Source organism: Melospiza georgiana, chromosome 12, assembly GCF_028018845.1.
Source record: "Melospiza georgiana isolate bMelGeo1 chromosome 12, bMelGeo1.pri, whole genome shotgun sequence".
Classification (NCBI taxonomy): domain Eukaryota; kingdom Metazoa; phylum Chordata; class Aves; order Passeriformes; family Passerellidae; genus Melospiza; species Melospiza georgiana.
The window spans coordinates 12,041,396-12,065,526 of record NC_080441.1 but is presented as its reverse complement, the minus strand read 5'-3'; the positions used below and the strand labels follow the sequence as shown (position 1 = coordinate 12,065,526).

Genomic DNA, 24,131 nt, shown 5'->3' with positions numbered 1-24,131 from the left:
GACCCTGCAGCATGGTCAGAGCCTCTTTGAGGACAGGGCAGTAGAAATGTTGCTGTTTGATCCACTCCCCTTCCCCTGACCTCTGTGTTTAATCAAATCTTTTTTACATTAACATTATCTGGGAGTGACACATCTTTTCTGGTCTTCAATAGTTAAAAAAAAAAAAAAAAAAAACCCTCCAAGAAAATCCCCAAAGTGAATTGGACATTCAGCCATGCTGAGTCATATTTTGTTATTATGAGTGATTATCCAGCCAGCCATGCAAATAAACTGTAAGGGGAAAAAAGGATGTGTGTGAATAGCTTATCTATGACAGAATGAGGCCTTGGGTCTTTGTGCATAATATGTGTAACAATAATGACCTAGTATGAAAGTGTTCCAGTGACTGACATATTTGCAGTCTAAAAAAGATAAGAAAGTAATGAGAGAGAGATCTGTGGATGTTTATCTTCTCTTTTCTTCTTCTTGAAGGAAAGTTTTACTTACTCATTATATTTCTAGTGCATATCCATGGTACCATGCTGGATGATGAATATGATTGCAGTTAATTGTTTAAATATTCCTTTATTCCTGAAGCTTTCAAAACAAGTATCCATCTTTTGAGGAGCTAGTTGAGAAGTGATGTGGGCAAGATAGCGCAAAAAGAGAGTATTGGATGTGAAGTTAAAAGTGCCTCAGAGAAGAGAAGCATGTGGGGGTGTTTTACAAAAGGGAGAAAATACCCCAGATACATTATTACCAAGATCAGTAATATTATTAGCAATACCAGCATAAGTGGCAACAATTCTTCTTGAAAATAACTTGTAAACTTCAGTAGTTCATCCTTGGTGTACCAGAAAAGGAATTACAGTTGGGCCAACATCTTTTCTGCTGCATAAGTCTTCTAGTGTTACTTAATGCAAATACTACAGATGAGTACAACTTTGTCCAAAATACATTTGCTGACTATATTTATCATCTGCCTTCTTCATAGTAAACAAGAAGAGACATCTGTGGAGAAGGTCTGGTGGCCACAGAAAATATTTTGCATCACAGTCTCTAAGTGGTGCCATTGTGAGCTATTCTCAGCTCAAAGAGCTGTTCTCCAGGGCAGCTGAAACACAGATGGATATTTGGTGTTTGTGCCCCTTGGTGACTGTATTATGTATTTGTAATGCAAGGAGTAAAACACTGGGTGGAAAGTGCCACTTCAAGACACCTGAGAGTGTGATTTTGGGAATTGCAATAATGTAGTAGGTTTTCTCACAACAATGCTCAAGTCTAGCCCTTAATCATGCACTTGAAAGAAGTGGGCTCAGGCCTTATGAAAGGTGTTTACTTACTCAGCTTTAAGGCACAGGCCAAGAAATAACTTGATCGGATTAGCCGAGTTTGAATAGGAGCAGCAGCAAATGGAATCAGATGAGTGTGAACCATGTTGCTGTGCTCTCTGTTAGAAAAATATCTGCCAGCTGCCATTGCAGAGAGTAATCCTGCGAGGTGCTGACACCTCCAGTCCACATTGCCCAGGGGAGCTGGGCCAGGGCACTTCAGGCGTGCAGCTCCCATTGCTCACCTTAGCTGAACAGTGTTTTTCCTGTGAAATCCTACTTTTCCCTGTTATATAAAGGCTGGCTCTTCTCTGCCTCCTCCTCCTTGAAAGGCTCTTGATGCTCACAGGGACTGAGTGCATTGCTGGTTATTATTGCAAGATTACAGAGATGGCAGTGCTCAGGTCAGTGGGGCATGAACGTGGCTCAGCTGGAGCACAGATGTGAGCAGATCATGTAAGGAAAGCAGCTGAAATTCTGGGAGCCAAATGAGGATAAGACAAATTTTGAAATCTAAGGGCTTTGTTTAAAAGCCTTTTGACTTAGGTGCAGATTATACCTGAAATGCTCTAGAATTAAACACACCAAGAGGGTAAGGATGTTTCTTATGCTTGAACTTGAATGCATGAAGGCAAAGATGGAAAATGAGGTCACCTAGCTCAGCTGCAATGAATCCTTTGATATTCATTTAATGGATAAGTAGATATAACTGAGCTTGCAGTGAAGACTTTGAATTTTAACTACTAAAGCTCCTTATAATTTTCTCTCAAGTCTTTTACATAAACTGGACATTGGGAAGCATTTCTCTAAGGAGAGGATGGTCAAAAACTGAAACAGGCTTCCTCGAGAGGAATTGTCAATTTCCCAAGCCTGACAGCGTTTAGGAGGCATTTGGACAGTGTCCATAATACCATTCTTTAACTTCTGGTCAGCTCTGGTCAGGCAGATGGACTGGTCATTCTAGGTCCCTTCCAACTGAAATATTCTGTTTTATTCTCTTCTGCCAAGCAGTTAAACTGTACAGACAGGTAGTGCTGTTCCATTTCTGCTGCAATACTACACTGGTCTCCTCAACTTGTTCCCCCTTTTCTTCTGCGCCTGCACCAGAGGTGAGAGGTGGTCTGGATCTGGGAGATCCATTGTTTTTGCAGTGTTTGGTTTGAGATACTGGTCAAAATTGAAAAGTTGAACTCTGGATGAGGAACTGGATTCTTCTCTGATAGAGGGAGTCTTTCAGTCTGAGTCAGATCTATCTCTAATCCTTTTGTCCTAGTATTTCCTTTTATTGAATAGCTTCCTTATGTATTGAGTTCCAGAAATTCCAGGTTGCTGATACACATGGGAAACAGATTGCAACAGAGAGCAGATTTAATTATTCAGGTCTAGAATTAATGAGCAGAACATTTTTTCTTCATGCTGTTTGAAAAGGGAGAAGAATCTTCCCTTTTTTATTTATAGGAAGAAGTTTGAGATCAAATGACTCTGAGCTCCCCTTTGATTGGTCATTCAGTGATCACTTGAGGAAAGAATAATGAACTGGGTTTTCCCCCCCCTTCTTCATTTGAAAATCAGGTCTTACCAGTGCTGGGTGTTCAGGGGAGTTCTAAGACCATAGTCTTAAATGCTTCAGGAAGCTTATTTTAGGAGGGAAGACTTGACTGAATGCCAGTAGACAGAGCTAATCATGGGGACATCTGGATTCACTTCTTAACTCTGCTGCATGACCTTGGGTCAGTGATTTAGGTCGAGTCTTTCCAAAATGTTCAGTGTTTGTAGGTGCTTATGCTGGATTTCAGCATTACTGAAAATTAGTCTGTAACTGCATTCACTGTTTCAAATTCAGCTTTCCAAAACTGGGACACTTGTAAAAAGGAGACAGAAGTAAAATGTGTGCCCCTGTTTCCTCATTTGTACAGTAAGGATGGATAACTTTGTTTGTAGAGTGTGCTGAGACTTCCTGAGGTAAAAGCACTAGAGAGGAGAAAGGATGGCAGCAAGCTGCTTGCAAAGAGTCAGAAAAGCAGACATTGTTCAGCAGAAATCAAAGGATGCTGAACAATAACCAACCTTGCCAGAGTTCACCAGCTGAAGGGCTCCCCAGAGTGTCAGAGGACCAAGCAGATCTAAGGAAGGGCAGAAATGCTGGGGCCAAAGGTTGCTGGCTGTCTGCAGACCGAGTGTGCAGCCTCCAGCCCATCCAGCTGCCTCCCACTGCTCCCACAGCAGCAGAGCAGCAGCTGAATCGTCCTTCCTGGGAAGGGGCATCCAGAGCCACGGGGCTGATCACAGGCAGGGTGGTGCAGGTGGAGCAAGCTGTGTGCTGCTAACAGACTCTGGTCTGTGTCACACACAGTCACTCCAGACGGGGCACCCCTGATGTGCAGGTGTGGAGCAGCTGTGCTGAACATCTGCTCAGACAGTGAAGAGCCCTGGCAGTGCCCAGCTCCTCTCCTGGGCAGGGCTGGGGCTGCAGGGCTCTGCCTGCTGTCAGGGCTGTGAGTGCATCACTTCCATGGTGCATCCTGGCCCCTGCCAGCCTTTAAACTGAGCTGGGGCACACTTGCAGAGCAATGGCCAGGGAGCAATGATTGTAGACAGAGGACATTTATGAAGGAAAATCCTCCAGTCCACAAACAGCTCCTACCCTCTGCTGGTCCTGCAGGCTGGGAGTAGATCACCATGGAGCCAAGTCACACACAGTGGTTTTGCCCCACTTCTGCAAGGTGGTCCTGAAACCACCTGGGACCCATCTCTGACCCACTTGAAGGTCCCTGCTTCCACTGTGCAGAGCAAGCAGCCCCTCAGGCCTTACATTTTATTTTTGCAATATGAGTTCAACCTCCAGCACAAGCGAACACAAAGCACAAGTGCTCATCTCCTTATCTGTACCATCCTCTAGCATCTGAAATGCATTTTATATACAAGATAGAGAAAGGCAAAGAAAAACAGCACAAAAATATATTTTTTGAGGAGAAAAAGAGAACAGCTGAGGACAGGAATGCTATTATTGCCTCTTTCAATGAACTGGTAGTTGCTAGGAGTGTTCTCTTACTCAGAAAAGTAGAGAAGGTATTCAGTTTAATTAGATCACTGATTTTCTTTGCTGTCTAATGATTGCATTTATTCTGTGGACAGGGAGAGCTCAAGGTATAAAGGTAGGCAGTTTAATGGCACATAGGCTCCATGTAGCTCTCTGCTTAGGATGAGTTTCACCCATAGTAAATAGAAGAGGAATTACAAGAGGATTTCAGGGTGATGCATCCAAACAGGCAGCTTTGACATGTTTGTCCTTTTTCCTACCTTGTTGCCAAAACAAAATCCAAGACCAAAAAAGGACCCAACGAGCTCAGTGAATGCCCCCAGTGCAGGTGATGTGAGCTGTGCCCTCTGGGTGGGAGCAATGCGCAGCAGCACCTCCAGGGACCCTGGTGATCCCTGCTCCAGCTGGCACTCCCTGGAAGTGGAGCAGGAGGGGTCAGGGTGCCCAGCAGCAGCGTGGCAGGGAGATAACCCTGCAGAAGATAACCCTGCCAGCAGAGCAGAGTGCTGGCTTCTTTAAAACTGACCTTTGCTGGCTGGCTCTGATAGTGTTAGAACTCTTCTGAATGAAGCCCTGAAATGAGCCAGAATTTCAACACCAGGTTTGTGATCAGATGGTGTAATTTTTTTTTGAAGCTGGAGAATCAATAGCTTTGGGAGGAATGGTTTTAGCTTGTTAAGTCACTGTTTTCATTGCTGAAATTTATTGGGTTAACCTCCCCACACCCCCCACGCCTTTGATTTGCCAGAAAAGTGAATGTGATAGGGAGTGACCTGAGGCAGAGAAAGGGCTCTGTGCTCACCTCCCCTCCCATGCACCCAGCAGCAATGGTTACTAAACTCCCAAAATCAGGAGGTGAGCACTGCAGGAGTCACCTGAATGTCACCCCTGCTTTCCTGGGCAGAAATGGCTCTCGGTATTTTTTGCAAATTGCTCTGAAGTAAAATGTGTGTTTATGCACTCACCCCCACACACATGCATTTGCATCATTTGGATCAGCCAGAAACAGAAACGGAGCTTTAAGAGCTACAGGTTTTGGAGACCATTCTGTTCAAAAGACTTCTGACCATTCCCTTTCAATATTCTTTCCCTGAAAACACACAATCTCAACTCTGCTGAAGGATTGACTGTGAACAACTACCTTTGCTCTCATCCCACATGAGGGAGAGTCATGTTATTATTTGAGGATTATTTGGCTCTTTGTCTGAGGCAGGTATGGTAAAGGGTTGTTTATAGTTTGGATATCATCATTTCATATCACAACACACATTTATTTACCTTTCCCGTAGTAATTGAATGGCAACAAATGAACACAGGTATCCACCCAAAACTGCAGAAGAAATATTGTTTTGCTTGTGCTAAAAGTACAGTTTTGTATTTCCTAGGGTTGTGAATCAGCATTCTGCTTTTTGCCATGTTTTGGGAATTTTAAGGGGCCATTAGACAAATTGGTAGAATTAATTAGATGCATGTTGTTCTTGTTACAGAAACCCCAGAGACATTTTGAATAATATTCTACAATGTTGTATCTTTACCCTGCAAGGTTCAGCAATTTGCTAGAACAGAGCAAACTTGGACAGCTATTTTCTCCAGGATTTGACAGAAATCCTAGAGAACAAAATGTTCCAGTAGTCATCTTTTCTTTTTAAGTATCTGCTAGTTTTTAATCCTTTTCCGCCTTTCATTTTGCAGAAGCAGCGTGTATTGGTTGAAAACCAATCCAAACCAAAAAAACAGAAAAAAACCCAAACAAAACAAAACAAGCCAAACAAAAAAAAAAAAAAGAAAACCAACATACCACCATTGTTCCTGCCTGTGTCTTTCAAGTCACTTCTGTGCTGAATCACAGTGTTCCATTACAGCCTTTTTTATGGTGTAATTGTTTTGTGTAATCCATTTTCTTTGGACACTTTTTAGCTTCTATCTGAAGCTGTTCCTGCTGTAATGAATGTTGTCATAAATCTGTCACAGGTAACCAGCTAAATTTAGAGCTCAGTAAACCAGGGGAGAGTATGCTGTAGATAAGAGCATTGGGATGCAAAAGTCACAGTAGTGGCACAAAAAGTCCACTTGTGGCAGGCGACAAAGGGGAAGCACAGAACATTTGGTTCCCACTGAGCACCATCACCCACGTTGTGGCAAACAAAGATGCTGTGAGGGTTCAGGTGCAGGCACAGCAGCCCCAGAGAGATGCTGCTACTGCTGAGGAGGGCTGGGCTGTGCTGGGGCACTTCCCTGGGCATGCAGGGTGCTGTTTGTGCAAAGCTTGGAGCTGCACAGCTCTGCCACTGACCTGAGGCACATCCCAGTTCCTCCAAAGAGGGTCTGACGCTGGGACTGGGAGCTGTGAGACAGGACAGGACCCAGAGCTCCTGGAGCTGGACATTGGAGCCAAAACCCATCAGATCCCCAGCCTGATTCCTCAAGCAGTGTGTCCCTAAAGAGGAGAACCTGTCAGGCATGGGGGGGCTCAGACCTGGGAAGCCAAGTTCCCACAGTGGAATGGCTGGGTGATTGTCAAAACTGAGATCATTGTACATTTTCTGTCTTTTGAGAAGAAGAAAGTGAAGAACGTGGAGGAGAAAATTAATGGAAATATGAAGGCAGGTGGTATAAGAAACAGCAAGATGGAGAGAAACCATATTCAAAGGAGATCCAATTCTCTGAGTTGTGATCCAATGGATGTTAAGTACAGGGATAAGTGAGGGAAGGGCAGAAAAGAGTGAAGAACAGCAGGAGGCAAGGCAAGGCAAGGAAAGGAGAGGGTGAAGTGGAGGCAGAAAAACTTAAGCAAGCAGATCAAACAACACAGATATGCAACTCCTTTGGCACACGTGGTTTAGTGTCTGTGTTTCTGTGTGATGCTCCGTGCTGGGCTGTGGCACACAGAGGTGAGGCCGTGCCCATGGGGTGCTCTGGCAGGTGGGGATGGCACAGCTAGCTGAGCTGCTGTCACCCAGTCACTGTGACACTGGGGCAAGCATCTGTCCCTGTGTGACAGAGGATGGAGCGCGGGGTGGGTGGCACAGCAGGGCCAGGGCTTCAGCAGAGCTGCTGATCCTTCCTGTGCTAAACAACCACAGGGACCCAGCCACACTGCTTGGTTTTTCAATTGCCATCTACATAAACATCAACTATGAACAGCACTTTACTGATGAGGTTAAATTCTGCCTTTTAAAAGTGAAATCAGCTGTTTTGCTGCCAGGGAGTTGTGCCCTCCTGTTGTCTCAAGAATAATGGAACATTGGCATACTGACAGGTAAATCATATTGCTGGAGAATGTGTTATCTCTCTTATTTGTGACTGCATCATGCCACAAAGTGCTGCATCTTGTAATTGGGGGCTCTCTGGTGAATTCATTGCATGCAAAGTCTGTGAAAATTATTAGCACAGCACATTTCCATAATTAAAGTGTTTCTTATGGTATAGATTTGAAGACTCCTTAACTGCTGCATGTTACTTTAATGCAAAATTCTATGAAAACTCAAATACAAGCAGAACAAAGCTTCTATGCATAATGTTTTTCATTAGACCAGTTGTTGTAGCTAGGAAAAGCAGTCAAATCATCCTGGTTCAGGGACACTTTTAGGTGATGGATGAAAGCTTTATTCATTGCTGATCACAAAGAAATGGACAGCATCTCTCACAGAAATATCTTTGCCCTGCCATGAGTGACATAACCAAATAACTAAAATTTAACCTATAATGAAGCATTCATAGGAATTGCTGGTTTCAGGACACAAGTCTGACTGTTCCATTAAGAATTATCCTAAGGTAATGTTAATATTTTGATGGTTTGCAGCAAGTCAATAAATAAACATTTTCTTTACTCACAGGTTTGCAGTTTTAGATAGCTCCTGGAGTCAGATAGTTCTGTGAAACAGAAAATTCCTTCTGCTGTTCTCTCTTCAGTAAAAAATGTGCCAGAATATAGCAGATAGCTTGGAATAATACTTTAACTATTAGTTGTTGACTGCAAAGTCCATTTGTCTTGTTGAGGCTGTCATTTGGCTACATTACCCTTTCTGTAACCCTGGAAACAACTTCAAATACTGTGATACTTGAAAAGTCTGAAATATAATGTACCTTAAAATGCTGTGAGTGGTTTTTGAGACTCCCTGTACAAAGGAAGGAAAAAATAATTTTCCTTTACAGGGGGCATTAAGCAGTGATGGATGTGCATTGCTTTGTTGAAAGCTGATCCTCACCTGTTGTAGGTGGGGTGAGAAACGATGCCAGCAGCACTGACAAGTTTCCTCTTTACCTGCCCACAGAGTTCAGGAATCCCTCTCTCAAAGTGTTACAGAAGGGGATTTTCAGGAGGCAATAAATAAATTTTGATCCCTCTGGTTAATGCAGTTAAGGTCAAAGAGATTCTATCTGGATCTATTTAAAATACTCTTAACCTGCAGACATACTGCTGTCAGTAGTGCTAAGTGTCTTAGCTGGCTGAGCAATGTATACAACCCTTATGAAACTATTCTTAAGTATTCTGGTTACTATATTTAGCTCTGTCTTAGAACAAGACAAAAAGCACTTAGCTAAATGCAGTCCTGAAGTGCTTAATCCAGTTAAGATTATTTTGTCCTTAGGTGTCTTCTGCTAAGACTTTTTCTTGCTCACCGTCCTGCTGCATCATGCAGAAAGCTGCTCTGGGTGGCTGGGCCTGTGAATTCTTTTATGGGTATTTATTCTGTGAGCTCCCCCAGGTCTGCTGCTGGCTGAGGGCATTGCTCACTTTCATTAGGAAGCCTCATTCCTCTGGCAGCCCAGATCTGCTGCCCTGCAGCAGTGACAGCTCCTCCTGGGCACTGGGGAACCCAGTTTGGGCTCAGTGAGCATCAGCTGGGCTGTTGGCACTCTTGGTGACCAGGACTTCTCTCAGCTTCCCAACAGTTGTTCAGTCCCAGAAGTCAGAGAAGTCTGACTCCTCAACAGACTTCTTCTGTTCTGGCTGGGTGGGAGGGAGGCCAACCATTCTAATGAGGCAGGAAACCCACCAGGCTTCCTGGGAGCTTTCAGTTGTTAGACAACCTGTGGGCAAAGTTTCCATAAAATAATTCTTTGCACTCCAAGCTTGGGAAAAATCCTTTTCTTTAGCTGAATTTTTGCATGGTCAAGTCTGCACACAAAGAACAATTTTTCCCTGATAAATTTTGATGGAACTTTCTGTATATCCACAAGATTTTTTTTTTTTTTTAATTTAACCCATTGCTTTAAAAAGACTTTCCTTTATACCTGTGTATTTCTGAACTTATCCCCAGTCACCAAATCTTCTGTAGGGGGCATTCTTCCATAGAAGAAACAACTGAGTGATTTTGATAGAACAGCACTGAGGAATGAGCAGTGGGGATAAGAGCCTCAGCTCAATAGGGTAACAAATAAGATCACACACTCCTTTTGAACTGGAATAAAGTGGAGTAGCACTGCTGTGAGAGCAGAGACACAGCAGATCCACTGAGTTTAAGTTTGCTGTGCAGATGTTGTTTCCAGTTACAGCACCACTGGGGTGTCAGGAGTTACATGATATTTTCCCTAGATTTTGTGTGTCCCATCAGTAGCAAGTATTAAGGGGAGGCCTTGAGTCCATTCACAGCTGGGTGCTTGTGACTTGTGCTGACTTTGCTGATGATGATTGTCTTGAAGGAGGTTTTGGCTGCAAGATTTGATAGATGAGGTACAGGTCATACTTCTGGTTTTCACAGCACACCAGGTAAACTGTCATATTTGGAAGAGCTCCAGCTGCTCCTCAGTGGCTCCTGGCCAATGGAGCCATTCTCCCACCCTGCTGGGTCACTCAGCTTTTTGGGCATGAGAGCTCACACTGGCCTTCCCAGGCTGCTTCTGTGGCAGTAGGTGGTACCCACAGAGCCAGGAGCCCAAGAACTTGGTTTAACTCCCATTGCTCTGCTGAGCTTTCATTAGTCATACTTGAACATGGTTCTAATTTGTGGTGGTAGATTTTTCTCAGCTTGAAGTGATTGCAGCTGTCCAGGCTGCCTTACCTGCAACTGTGTTTTAACTGGACTTGCTTTTCCTTGCAGGATTAATTTTTCTCCGTCTCCATTTACATGGTGATAAGAAGTGCTAATCCCACTCTGTCAGTCTGGACTGATGAATCTGAGGAATAGAACAGGTAATTTCTAATTTGGCTTGTAGCTTTTGGTGACTCAGACAATGAGAACCACTCCCTCTCTTTGGAGTGCATTCATAACAAAAGAATTCATACAGTATCTCCTGCCCAGGTCATCTGCAGGGAGGGAGATCCTTGCCCTGGAGCAAGGCAGGAAGGATAAAATTTTGTGGCTGTTGCTGTGAGCAGCATCCTTGACTTCCTGTCAGTTGTGGGTGGTTCTGGTTTGTGTTACTTTTATAGCTACCAACATATTTGAGTTTGGAGTAGTCTCTAAACAGAGAAAATCTTTTGGGTGTACCTATTGAAAAATGCCCCTAGAGTTCTGGGCAGCATGGGGTGTTTTGCAGGGCAAGTGCTCAGTGGAGATGGGGGGCAGATTGGTTCTGAGGGTGGGGATGGGTGTGATTTCCTCTTTGGAGGTGTCTGAAGGGCAATCCAGCAGAGCTGAACTGGGCAACGTGGTGTGGAGTGACAGCACCTGCCTCACCTGCACCTCCCTGGCTCCTGTCCCTCAGACTCAGCCCATCTGAGTCACAGAAAGTCACCAGTGAAGAAGTTACCTTTGATTTGAATTTTCCATCATTTAATGGAGCTTTAGAGCAGTGTGTCCTTACGGGAGTTGTTGCCACTTTTCTCCTTCCCTGGTTAGTGCCAGGTGAGGAGGACATTTTAAACTGAAGCCTTGGGTATGAATCCCAGGACACAGCTCAGATGATGTGGGAGCAGTCCAGCAGGGCAAGCAGCAGTCACTGGCTGCAGGATGCTCTGGATGGACCTGTCTATCACATCATCTCTTAGATATCCTGATAACATGCTGCCTCTGTTGCCTAATGCCAGTCCTTTAGGGGATTAGCACAGTTTCTTTCTCCTCTGTCTTTCCACTGGAAATCTCAGATATGTTTCAAGCAGGGTGGGCAGTGACTGAAATCAAGCAGTAACCTCTGTGATTTCCCAGAACAGGACCAGCTGTGGTGCTGCCTGCTGCAGACACCAGGGCAGATTTCTCTCTTTTTGGCTCTTGCATTTGGCAGGAAGATGCTGATTCCTGTGCAGAGATGGGTGCTTCAGCAGGATTCCCTATCCTCAGAGGGCAGGACAAAGGCAGGCTGAGGGGCTGCCAGCTTTTAATCTTTCCCTTTAAAGTCCTTGTAGGTGGATGTTTGGGCATGTAGCAGCAGTCCCACTTCTCATGCCTCAGTAGCTGACTGAACAAGCAAGGAAAGACATACCAAGAGTGGAATTTGGGAAAGGGAAGACTGAAACATCCAGGAAGTACATCTTTAAGTACAAACCACTACACTCCATGTTCTGACATTCTGAGCAAGATAGGGAGTGTGTCTCAGTAACTGCTTCTGTCTTTCCCTTGCAGAGCCCTGTGTTGTGTAAACGAACTGATGGATGAAGATGAGAAGGACAGGGCAAAGAGGTATGACAGCATGCACTCCTGGGGGAGAACTGTAAATGCTGTGTTGTCCAGTGCTTGACAATGAACTTGACCCCACTGATGTCAGAGGCAAAGCTCCCACACAGTTTACAGGCTGTGTATAGCTGACCACAAGCAGCACAATTTAAGTTCAGGCTTCTTACAGAGTTTGGCCACCCCTACAATGGGTTATCTGGCTGGGTGGTCTTTAAATTTCACTGCTGTGCCCTCAGGGTCTCATGCTCTCCCATGGCTATTTATTATCTTGAAGCAGGATTCCTGACCTGTAATTTTATTGGCACCAAGCAGTGCTGCCCACCTGGGGCAGAGCTCCCTTTGCAGTCCTGCTTTAGCCCAGGCCTGAGTTAATCTCTGTCAGAGAAGCTCTTGGCTCAGTTCTGTTCATTGTGCACTAGTGCCAAAACAGAGATGGCTGTGAATGCTGGATCTGAGAACATCCAAATGCCAACCTGAGTATGAATGGAAATGCTTTCTGCATACCACCCTCAGTCTGGATCACAGCAAGTATGCATCATCGTGAATACACTTGTAAAGCAAATTAATTACTACTGGAAGAGGTTGTATGAAAAGTGTTATCTCAGATATGAGCACTGGAAAGAAAACTTTGGAAGGAACTAAATGGGTTTGCTTTCTCCTCTACTGTTTTTAATGGAGGGGGAAAGCCTAATAAATATTCTTGATTTGTCAACTGAAAACTAATTGTAATTCTGCAGCCAGACCTGTAACATTCCCAGTTTCATACATCACAGCAGTAGTTTTTCAAGACCACATACAAGATTTTATTCTGCAGTTCAGTTGCCTTGTACAGTGCTGTCATTGATAAGCTCCTTTTGTAAGTGCAAATCAGAGAAATCCTTCACATTTTGACATTTATATGTTTGTGTACTAACTGCAAAACAAAAGTTCATAAAAATTAAGTGAGCAAAACATGAATGTGCATGAACACAATTTTCTCTTACTGGAGGAATTTGTCCCATAACACCTTCACTATCACTGCTTTTGAAACAGTGGGAAATGAAATGTATGAAATGTATATCAGGATATGATCTTTCCCAAATGAGCCCAAATATGTGTTACCTCCAGATGTTCCTTGCTGCTGGTGAGTTCAGTCTTGCTACCAGCAAAATCTTTGTGTGCAAGCCCAATTTTAAACAAATAAACATTCCCAGCAGAGTTTAGATTCCTGCATCTAGTGTGTTTTTGTGGGGCAGGATAGATACCTCACCCTGGTTTGTGCTGTAGCTCCTTCATTCTGCTGAGTGGCACTTGTGCTTTTGTCCCCAGGGCATCACGCAACAAATCTGAGAAGAAGAGGAGAGACCAGTTCAATGTCCTCATTAAGGAGCTTTGCACCATGCTGCAGGGCCATGGCCACCCTCTCAAGATGGACAAGTCCACAATCCTGCAGAGGACCATCGACTTCCTACAGAAACAGAAAGGTACTGGGGGCGCTGCCCTGCAGCAGCCAGAAAATGCAAATCCCAAGCATCTAGGTGCCACCCAGAGAGGACAGGAGCCTGACTGAGGGGCAGAATAAGGGACAGTTGGCCTCAGGAGGTGGCTAGGGCTGAATACATTGTTGACCAGTTAAACACAGATTTGAAAAGATGCAGTGCTGTGTGCCTTTTACTGTAGATACATCATTACCTTCACTGGCCTCCACATCCCCTGGCCTGCTTTGTGCTCTCTCAAACAGAAAAGCTGAGGAACAGCACCCATGACAAAAGTCAGGGGAAAGAGTATTCTATGCCATCTTCCCAGGTCTCTTGGATTAGGAGGTGATAAGCCTGTCCTGCTGCCTGGGCTCTCAAAACAGCAGCTTGTGAAACAGCTCCAGAGTTGAAGGGCACAGCTCCAGAATTTTAGATACCCTTCGCTGACAGGAATGCTCTACTACTCTAAAATTAGCCCATTGATCTTAATTTTTAAGGTTATCTTCAGGCCACCTAAAATGTCTCCATTTCCCTTTCTTGATTTCTAATGCATTTGTATTATGATAGCATGAAAAATGACTGTTGCATGCAAGAAGGCTTTGTGTGAAGAATGATATAAGGATTATTCCTCTAACAGCCTCTTTAAAGAAATCTTGCTTGAAAATGAAAAAAAAATCCAAGTAGCATGAGTCATGTTGCTTTTTTGATATTTTCTCTTTAAGAAATCACAGCACAGACAGAAGCCTGTCAGATTAGACAAGACTGGAAGCCTTCATTTCTTAGCAACGAGGAGTTCACCCAGTTGATGTTAGAGGTAAGAAGAAATTAAATAGATTAGTGAGAAATAATCAGTTCAGTGGAGTAGATCAGGAATATACAGTTCTTTTTCACCTGTAGGTCTCAGTGTTAATGATTTCTACTCTGCTGGCACACACAATGCAGACCTGACAGAAACCAATGTTGTACTAAATGCTTTGCAGACACAGAAGTAAAAATAAGATTGCTTCCCCTTGAAGATAAATGGCTTTTGGTTTGGGAATCAAGGCTGATTTGGCCTGGTGAGAGAGGGAAAAGAGAATTTCCTTTTCTCAGAAGAGCCGCTAGAGCTGGTGGTTTTAGGAAAAACTTGAAAGGGCCTGAAAGAAGCAGAGCAGCTCTGTTCCTCCCACAGCCTGTGCTGCCTCTGCAGCTGCTGTCCTCTCTCTGGGAGTGCTGCCTCTTCTGCTCGAATTGCCTTCAAGTGCATTCAGGAAAACAGCTCTTACACTCCCACCTCTGAAATGCTGTGCTGATCTAGAAACGTCCCCCAAACCCACATTTCTGCCCTGGCTCCTGTGGCAGGGACACCTCCTGCCCTGCGTGGGCAGTGCTGCTCTTTGCCCCACCAAAAGCAGGGTGGATGCTGGGCTGAGCTGGGAGGTGCTGCTGTGTCTCAGCTACTCCTTTTCATCAGGATGTCATGACTCACCTCTCTGGAAAAGTCTGTTCATTCTTTCTGGGAATCTCTCTTGCCAAACAAGCCGGCTTGTTCCAGCTGAATCCAAACAAGTTTCCCCCTTAGGCTGGAAGTGGTGGGGGAGAGCAAGCCCTCTAATAACTGCTGGCTGGACTCTGGCAGACCAGTGAACAGTTTGCTTAAAATCAGTGGGATTTTCCCAGAGAGGACCCACTTTGAGCAAAGGCAGAGTGTGGCAGTGAGGTGAGGAGATGGGGAATGCTGCATTTTTGGTCCCTGTAGCTGAGCTCCAGAGCAGCCTAACAGTGTCTTTAGAAGAGCTGGCTTTGTGCACAGTGCTGACCAGCTATTAAACCTCCCAGATCTTGATGTTAGGGAAGAATAGGGACAGACACTGCATAAATGGCACAAGGAGATACTGTGAAGAATAGGGAGAACACAACATCCAAGGGGAAGAGCACAGGCAGTGACTTAAAAGGGACAGAGAGGTTTAACTCTGGGACAGAAACCACTGTGAATGAGAAAGGGGAAACAGAACAAGCCTAAAAATAGTTTTGTCACTAACCTTACAAATCAGTGCTTTAAGCAAACTAAATAAGGCTTTAGATCCTTTTAATATTGTCCATAAACTGTTCAAAATACATAATTGTATCGTTTTTCTGTCTCTGCTTATCCATCCACAAAGCTGGATTTGCCATGATGATATCTGACATCTCCTTACGCACTGAGTTTGTTAACTATTGTGTAATTCAGAACACATAATGAAGTGACTGAAGTCAGCAGGATTGTGTGGGTGTTGAAATTCTAAGCATCACTGTCTCACTTCATGTTAAATAAATACTCACTGGGTGAAAAATACAAGTCAATTTAATAATAATGAGAATGAGAAAATAAGAATATAAAAAGAATGTTGAATTAGATGGCATGTGTAATTTTTATTTTTCCACATTGAACTGTCATTTATTTGATTAATTTCTGCTAGGCTTAAGCTGTTAGAAGCATCACTAAATAATCAATGAATCTAAAATATTTTAAGTTTTTCCATTGTATAATTCTGTTTTGTTCTTTTTTTTCTTTTTTTTTTTTTTCCTGTCTTTTATCATTAGGCACTGGATGGCTTTCTCATTGCTCTTACCACTGATGGGATTATTATTTATGTGTCTGACAGTGTTTCATCTCTGCTGGGACACTTACCGGTAAGTTCTGACCATGCTATTTCCTGAGGCTCATTCCCTCCTCAGTGCAAATCAGTCAGTGCAGGGCTGGGGATTGGTTTTGTCCAACCAAAGAGGGAACTGACTGTGTGAGGGAGGTCAACCAACAAACTCTTGTGGAGTTTCTCAAGTTCCTGTGAATAACAGATTCTCTCCCAGGGTCTGTGAATTAGCTTAAAAAAACCCCAACTGTGCAAAATCTCTGTGCTCATAGCTCATCACTTGGCTGTCCATCTAAAGGTCTGGGAGGTGTTTGACCCACCAGGTTAATGGAAAATCTTATGATTGTGAAATGAGTGCTGGAGCTCCTCTTAGATAATGTAAATATTATTTCAGAACTGAATCTATGCTCTTTGAATGACATTGGGTTTTTCTACTTTGAGCCCATAGTCTTCAGTAACAAATGTGTGGCCTCAGAGTTTTCTGGGAAAACTTCTAGAAACTAGTTAGTTGTCAGGTGCAGAAATTTCAGTTTGGCCCCTCAAAAACATTTTTTCTTTATCTGGTGGCAAGCATGAAGCACCAAGGATGTCCTAAATGAGGGAAAATTGGAGCACCCAGTTACCTGAATGTCATGTGTGCAAAGAACAAATCTGTGCTGACATTTTGGTAGAACCCCTTTAATCAGGATGTGTGGGTTGATGAGCACTGAATCATTTGCAGGTCAAGCTGATTTTGCCAGATGTTCAGCCTAGAAGACAAATGGAAGATGTAGGGAGGAGCTCTCCTTCTGTGTCATGCTTTCAAAGAAAAATGTTACACTTCTCATCATGTTATATTCCTGTGGTACCAGGGTTTCTTCTCCTGCCTGTATCTGCCTGAACTGAAGGGAAACCTCTGGGACTTATTTAACCTTTTGCAAATAGACAGTAATCCTGGGGTAAAATAGTCTAAGGGTTGCATTCTGCCCCAGATGCATCTGCAGATTGACTGGGCTTCCTTGTCTTGGGCATCTGCACCAGACCAGCAGTGTCTGTGCTCTGCTGAGGGTGAAAAGGCATGTGGTTGTGTCAGGCTGTACTGCTGAACATGACAAAGCATTCTTTTGTATCAGTCAGATTTGGTGGACCAAAATATATTGAACTTTCTGCCTGAGGGGGAGCAGAGCGAGGTGTACAAGCTGCTTTCTCCACATGTGCTCATGACAGATCCTGTTGCAGCTGATTTTCTCAATGGTAAGCTCTGCTCTTGTCTGTTGGTCAGAGAAGTTTGCCAGAGGTGAACAGCTCCCAGGGAAGTCTGCACAGAGCTCTCCAGCTGTTTAATACTCTTGTCTGCCACTTCTGTCTTGCTGCATTTGTGGGTTTTAGTGGATCACATCTCTAATGTTCCTATGTGCTTCCTGTACTTGCTTTTTGATTAAGACAGTCTTTGTTTTGCCATCTGCTTTGCCCCTTGGGTGGCAGATGCTTTCCCCAGATGGAATGCTGGACTAACCCTGAGAAAGGAGTGAAGGCTCAAGGGAAAAAAAAATTGGAGAAATCCCAAACAGTTTTGGCAGAGCCACTATTCCTTAGGAAGCTTGCATGTCTCAGGACACAAGAGGAGCCCTAGTGTAACTTAAGCAACTCCCTATCTGAACAGTCCATCAGGATCTGTACTGCTGGCTGCTGTCCCATGTCCCTTCCCTCAGAAAATGTCCCCAGGACCAGAGCAGGCAGGAGCATCTTCCCAACACCTGTTCCATTAATGAATGTTTCAGCCAGTGCTGAGCCCCCACCCCTTTCCCAGTGGGTTTGGAAAAGCCACCGAGCAGCACTGGGCTCCCTTCCTGCTGCCCCATGAGCACCAGTGGGAGCTGAGCAGCCTGGTGATGCTCTGAGCATCCTGATGGTCCTCTGAGCAGCCTCTTGGTGCTCTGAGCAACCTCTTGATGCTCTGAGCAGCCTGGTGATGCTCTGAGCACCCTGATGGTGCTCTGAGGACCCTGATAAGGCTCTAAGCAGCCTGGTGATGCTCTAAGCACCCTGATGGTGCTCTAAGCAGCCTGGTGATGCTCTGAGCAGCCTGATGATGCTCTGCCTGGGGGTGGTTTCCCTCAGGCTGAAGGCCATATGGTCTAATCCATAGAGTTCAGACTTGGGGCAATAAACTGGATTAGAGCTTGGCCCAGTGCCCTCCAGTGTTAATGGAAGGGCTCAGGGTGAGTTCAGTGCCCTTTGGTCCCACTGAGCAGTGGCAGAGCACAGTGCTGCAATACCCTGTACCTGCCCTGCATGAAATCCTGCATCCATCCATGGAGTCAGGGGAAAATCCTGCTGGCCAGTGGAGCCAGGGCTTCCTGCTCAGCTCACTGGGGTGACTGCAAAGACGGGAAAAAAGGGTGAGAATGCATTTCCTTAAGCAGAAACAGATGATAATTGCTCCTAGTAGTTATATATTTACTTCTGGGTATCAGAATCTTCCCAGCAGGGTGTGCTCAGATAGCACTTGGTAGATAAATTAAATATGTGAGTGAGCTAAAGTGCAGACTTCTAATAGCATTGTCTGTGTCTCCCTCTCTTTCTCTCATTTCAGCAGAAAAACAAATAGAGTTTTGTTGCCATTTAGCAAGAGGCAGCTTAGATCCAAATGAACCCCTGATGTATGAATATGTGAAATTTGTAGTGGATTTTAAATATTTTACTCATGGTAAGTTACTGTTTCAGCCTACCTTTGTCTCTCCCCCTCTCTCCTTTAAGTTTTCTTGACCTGTAGCATATCAAAGGCTCCCTTTCTGCTGAAAATGCCCCACAATTGTCAGGGATGGAATGAGCTGTGCATACATTGGATATATTTTTCATACAAAAGTGGTGGGGAGTCTGTTGATCAGAAGAGTGCACTCTCCTGCATGTTGTGCCTAAAGCTGATACCAGACTGAAAATGCCTCTGTTGGACCCACTGCCAATTGTAAAGCAGCCTCCTTATTCAAATAGCCAGTAAAATATGGTATTCTGTTTCACTTGTGGCAGTGGAATGACACTTTACAGAGATTAAATACTTTGAGGTGCCTGTACAATCCTGAATGTTGCAAATGTTGGCCTGGAGAAAGACTGACAAGGAGACTGCAGCTGCACACTGTGAGCTGCTCTGAGCTTGCAAAGCTGCCCTGGGTGGGGGTTACAGCTGTGTACCTTGGAGCCTGCAGGGTCGTGCTTTAAATATCACCAGCGTGGATCAGGGTGGCATCACCCTGTGGTTGCTGGGTTTCTCCACTCACTGTGCCCGTCTTAACACGGGGAGAAACCTCTCCTTCCTCTTCTTGAATAAACTGTCTGGTTGTTCCTAGTGCCTACGCCCTCCTGTAATGGCTTTGAGTCAGCTATTGCACGGGCTTTCAGGTCAGCCCCGGAGGAGCAGATCTGCCTGGTGGCCACCGTGCGCCTGGTCACGCCACAGTTCCTCAAGGTGAGCCCTGAGCACCCACAGCAGCACGGGGCTGCTGGAGGAGGGGAGGGGATGTGGCTGTGGCTGGGTATTGGAATACAAGATGCGTGCTAGGTTTTGATAGCAGGCTGCTTTTGTCATTTCACAGAATTAAATGTCTGAATGTACCCACTCTTTCGCAGGAGCTCTGCAACGTTGAAGAGCCGTGTGAAGAATTTACATCGAGGCATAGTTTAGAATGGAAGTTTTTATTCTTGGACCACAGGTAAGAGATTTGGGTTTAGTCACTGAAAAATAAATAAGCTGTAGCTTAAAAATAGAAAAATTTGTATACCTGTTGCCTGAGATCCCAAATGGAATAGTTCTAATTACATGCAACTTAGTGAGTAGCAGTACTCTGAGCTTACCTATTAGGCATCCTTAAATGCTTCACTATTTTCCATATTTTAGGCAAGTAAGAAACCATGGAAAATGAGTAGAATGTCTAGAAAAATCCTAACCAAGATAATGTTATTGAAAGTGAGAGTGTGGGTCCCATTATGTTCCCCGTATTGGTTTAGCTCCTCTGTTCTACAATTACAGCTTCCAGGAATCCTTCTAAATCTTTTGCTGTGTCAATAAGCTTTTGACTTCTCAGCTTGAGAAAGGATAGAATTTCTAAAACCAAAATAAAAAACAGTGTATTTTATTATTTAATTGTAGATTAGTTTTTGACAATGCAATATGGTGGGCTAGAATTCAGCTTGGTGAATGAAACAGACTGGAACCAGTTTATTAAGCTGCTTAATTTAGGATTAATTTTCTTCAAAAGAAGCTGGTGGGTTTTATTCACTCTCTCACTTCTCTGTATTTGACATATGTGCATAAGCACATTGTAAAATCCTACCCTCTTCATTATCCCTCCCCTTGTGAGCTGTGCAAAGTAAAAACAGAAGACTAGTAAATAAGGCTGTAAGGGAAAAAATATTGGTGAGGAAAAAATCTAAATACCATCTCCACATTTAGAGCAAGAAAGAGAGAGAGCAAATAAAAATTAGTATTAACTTTCGTTTCTATAGAACAGAAGGTGTGTGCCTCACATCATACCTTGATGCATGGAGGAACTGACCCTGTGACACCCCTACAGCTGATTGTGTGTGGTTTGGGACAGTCAGATAATTATTAATTTAGAGGAGATCTTGCTGGGGTGGCTTTGTTAGACTTTCATTGGCCTGTCTGATAATGCACATTTTTAGAATCAGCTGATTGATGTTAAGATTTGTAAAGGAGCCCTAAGCCCCTCACGTCACTGATGAAGTGAGCTGCTTCTCCTCAGGGCTGTGTCCCTGCAGCTCCTGTGAAAGAGCTGAGTAGGAGCTGCTTTGAAACTTGTCAAAGAGCCTTTTGATGAATGTGGGTTATGACTCAGAGAGGAATCTCTGTGCTGGGTGCTTGCAGACGCTCCAGTCCCTCTGATATCCCCAGAGAGGAGGCCATTGCTACTGAGAGGAAATTAGGATGATGCAGATGCTGAGGCAGAGTTTGTGACAGATCCAGATGCAAGCAGTGAGCTCAGACCCAAGAATGAGAGGAGATCGTGGGAGTTGTCTCATTTAATCACTGATTCCAAGCTCCCTCCAGTACAATCTGCAGGACACTGAAATGTTGCTGTTTCTTGCTGATTTGCATCAGCACAGGCTGCCTGGCACTGAGGTGTGCCATCAGCAGGGCAGAGGGTACCCAGCAGCAGCTGGAATCAGGACCTTTACTGTCATGATCACAATTCAAATCAAAGATAGATACAATAAAAACATTCCATAGATGTGGATAAACATGAGAAAGATAGGAAAAACCTGTATTCTGGGTCTCTATGTAAATATGTGTAGAGGAAGAGAAACCCATCAACTTTGATAATGATTTGTTTCTCTTCTGCACTGTGGTACTGTTGTTATTTTCCCTTCATTTATTAAAAGACTGCACCCAAAAGACTCTCTAAAGACTGTGCATTCCCATTGCACAGCAAGCTGCAGATCTCAGGACTGGAACTTGAGCTAACAAGACACTTTTAAATTGCTCCACAAGGCATCTCCCTGTTAAATGACAGATGAGGAGCATTTTGTGGTTTCTTTCTTTTATGAAGAGCTCTGGTGATATTCAGGAAAGCATAATAATTTCCTGATCAGCTTAAATGTTTATCTGATGTGCATCTGAAAGACACTATTGTCTTGAATATAAGCAGTAGGAGAAACAGTGATGCATTCTGCCAAAGAGATAGCAAGGACACTTTAATAAATACACATATTGTCATCATTAACAGAAATCTGGGTCACATGAGGAAAAGGAACAGAGTGCTGTGGAAAGTTACTTAAATAAATGAAGCTGTATTGTGGCAGAGACCACATGTGTGCTCAGCACATTCCGTTCCAGGGGATTTGCTGTCAAGGGGAGGCCTGGCTCTCCCAGCCAAGCCTTTGTGCTGGGATCAGGAGCTCCTGCTCACACCTTGCTCCTCCTGGCACTGCTGTCAGGCACATTGTCCTTCTCCCCCATTCCTTGGTGCCAGGCTGCCACAGCTGTGGGGAGGAGGGAGGTTATGGACCTGCCTGGGCTCTCTGTGGCTGAATAACCAATGCCCACTGTGCCTCTCAAGGGGAGAAATGTGGCACAGCCAAGAGAGAATTTCACACACTAATAACCAAGAAACTCAGGACTGATCCATCCAAACACACCTGTAATACACTGAAATAGCTTTTTCCTCATAGTCTTCTTCCTTAAGAGCACTCAGCTGAGCAGGAGAGGGGCAGCAGGAGAGGCAGGTTTGATAGGCACCATCACCTCCATTCTTCCCATTTTGAGTTATTCACCATTTTGCCCTATTCCTGAGAAACACACTGAACTTGGCAGGTGAATGCTCTCAGCATATCCTGCAGCCACATCAGCACAGGTCCTGCCCCACTGAGTGCTTGAGTTGGTGCAGACAGGGTTGGACCTGAGCTCTGGGAGATGGAGAGTGACAGGCTGGTACAGGGAGCAGAGACAAAATCAGTGGTTTTCTCCCCACATTTCAGTGTTGTTTCATAATCATAAGCTGTCAGGCTGTGTTAGGATGCCTGCTTTAAAAAAAAAAATCTCATGTTTCACCTAGAAAAAGGAAAATCTAGAATTGATAGCAGAGTAGTGAGGTCAGTCACTGCAATGTGCCTGTCTAAATACTTCATCAATTCAACCAAAGCACAAACAGCCCTCAATCAGCCCCATGCCCATGGCTATCTGCACTACCAGCACAGAGAGTTTTTTTGGCTGTAGTTTCCCAAGCTTTTCCAGGGGAGCAATTACTTTTTCCCAAGCTGCAGCTTCCCACTTATTCTCTCTTCTCCAGTTACTGCCCAAATGACACTTACATCCAACTACTGGATAATTTTACTCTGGCTCCAAGTTGTTGTGTGCAGGATCAGCCATAGCATTTCTCAAGCTGTGTCTCACAAGCATCCTTAATGAATTGAGTCACTCACATATGTACATGCCTTTCTCTACACCCACATAATGAATAGGCTGTGGAACAGTAAACACACACCTTTTCATTTTCTCAATTTGTACCTCTCCCTGTCAGTTTTTGGTTTGTATATGAAAATGCATCACTGCCTAGATGAAAACCCACTCCAGGTTTCCCTGCCAGGTGAATGATGGTGTTTGTTGCTGCATCACAGCTTATCTGCCAGGATGTCAGAGTCAAGTTTTGTGCTCACTCCCTGCCCTTTGCTTCCTTTCTAGGGCTCCACCTATTATAGGATATTTGCCCTTTGAGGTTCTGGGAACGTCAGGGTATGATTACTACCACGCAGATGACCTGGAGCTTCTTGCTAGGTGCCATGAACACTGTAAGTTGCCCTGCCTCTGCAACGTGTCTCTGATCTCCTTTGTCACTTGTGCAAAACCTTTTACTGTCATTGCAAAAGGCTTCTTCAGGAACATGTAGGAACTCTCCCTGTCCATGTCAGACTGTCACAGCTGACACTTACCTGGGAGGTTGGAATCTGCAGAATTCCCTCAGATCAGGAGCTGTTAGTGCAGGTTTCCTAAGTTAGCAGATACCTTGTTTGAGCACAGGCTGTCTCAGAGTGAAATGAGATTAGAAGTTGGGAGTCAGAGCTATCCCCCCTCTGCCCTGTGAGTTTTGTTGATTTCTCACAGTTCATGGTCTTGCCATCCCCCTGGGCTCTGGAGTTAACCAGGAGGCTCAGCTCACCAAAACACCTTTTGAGAGCATCATTTGGATCACCTCCCTGTGCAATTAGGTGCTGTGAACCTCACTTACTCATTAGCAAAATGCTTCTGGAGGTTCAGAATTATTTTACATAAAAGCACTGAACACAGTTTCCCTGTGGGTGAATATGGCTCATGTTTGGTCAATCTGAAAGGAAAACAACAAAGCACAAAAGTCAAGTTCAGTGAACACCAAAGAAGGTCCATGAAGAAATATTACTTACAGGTTTCTTGTGGGGGACACTGTCTGTCTCTCTGCTATCTCCACTTGAGAGGAGAATGTTTTGTTCAAAGGAAACAAGGGCACCCCAGAGAGGGGAGCAAGCAGGATGCTGTAATTGCTCTGAGATGCAGAGCAGCACGAGGCTGGGACCAAGAAACTCCACCAAGAAGCCCCACAGCCCACTGGAGAAAAGCTGAAAACCACCCTCATCTCTACCACAGACCCTCTGAGGCATCCAGAAGAGAATGGGGAAGAATACTTGTCTGC

General features: G+C 44.4%; 1 protein-coding gene across 3 annotated transcripts in view; it reads left to right on the top strand.

The window, feature by feature from the left end:
- PASD1 (PAS domain containing repressor 1) overlaps positions 1–24,131 on the top strand; it is a 52,616-nt gene that overhangs the window by 12,636 nt on the left and 15,849 nt on the right. The window contains exons 2-11 of one of the 3 annotated variants that reach the window (XM_058032555.1): positions 10,395–10,486; positions 11,856–11,912; positions 13,215–13,369; positions 14,086–14,177; positions 15,926–16,015; positions 17,088–17,208; positions 18,554–18,664; positions 19,302–19,420; positions 19,582–19,664; positions 23,150–23,256. In XM_058032555.1, coding sequence (XP_057888538.1) covers positions 11,881–11,912; positions 13,215–13,369; positions 14,086–14,177; positions 15,926–16,015; positions 17,088–17,208; positions 18,554–18,664; positions 19,302–19,420; positions 19,582–19,664; positions 23,150–23,256 — 910 coding nt within the window. In that variant the 5' untranslated portion in view covers positions 10,395–10,486; positions 11,856–11,880. Of the gene's footprint in view, positions 1–10,394; positions 10,487–11,855; positions 11,913–13,214; positions 13,370–14,085; positions 14,178–15,925; positions 16,016–17,087; positions 17,209–18,550; positions 18,665–19,301; positions 19,421–19,581; positions 19,665–23,149; positions 23,257–24,131 lie in introns of those variants that run through there. The other 2 variants (XM_058032554.1, XM_058032556.1) reach the window with 2 other exon arrangements.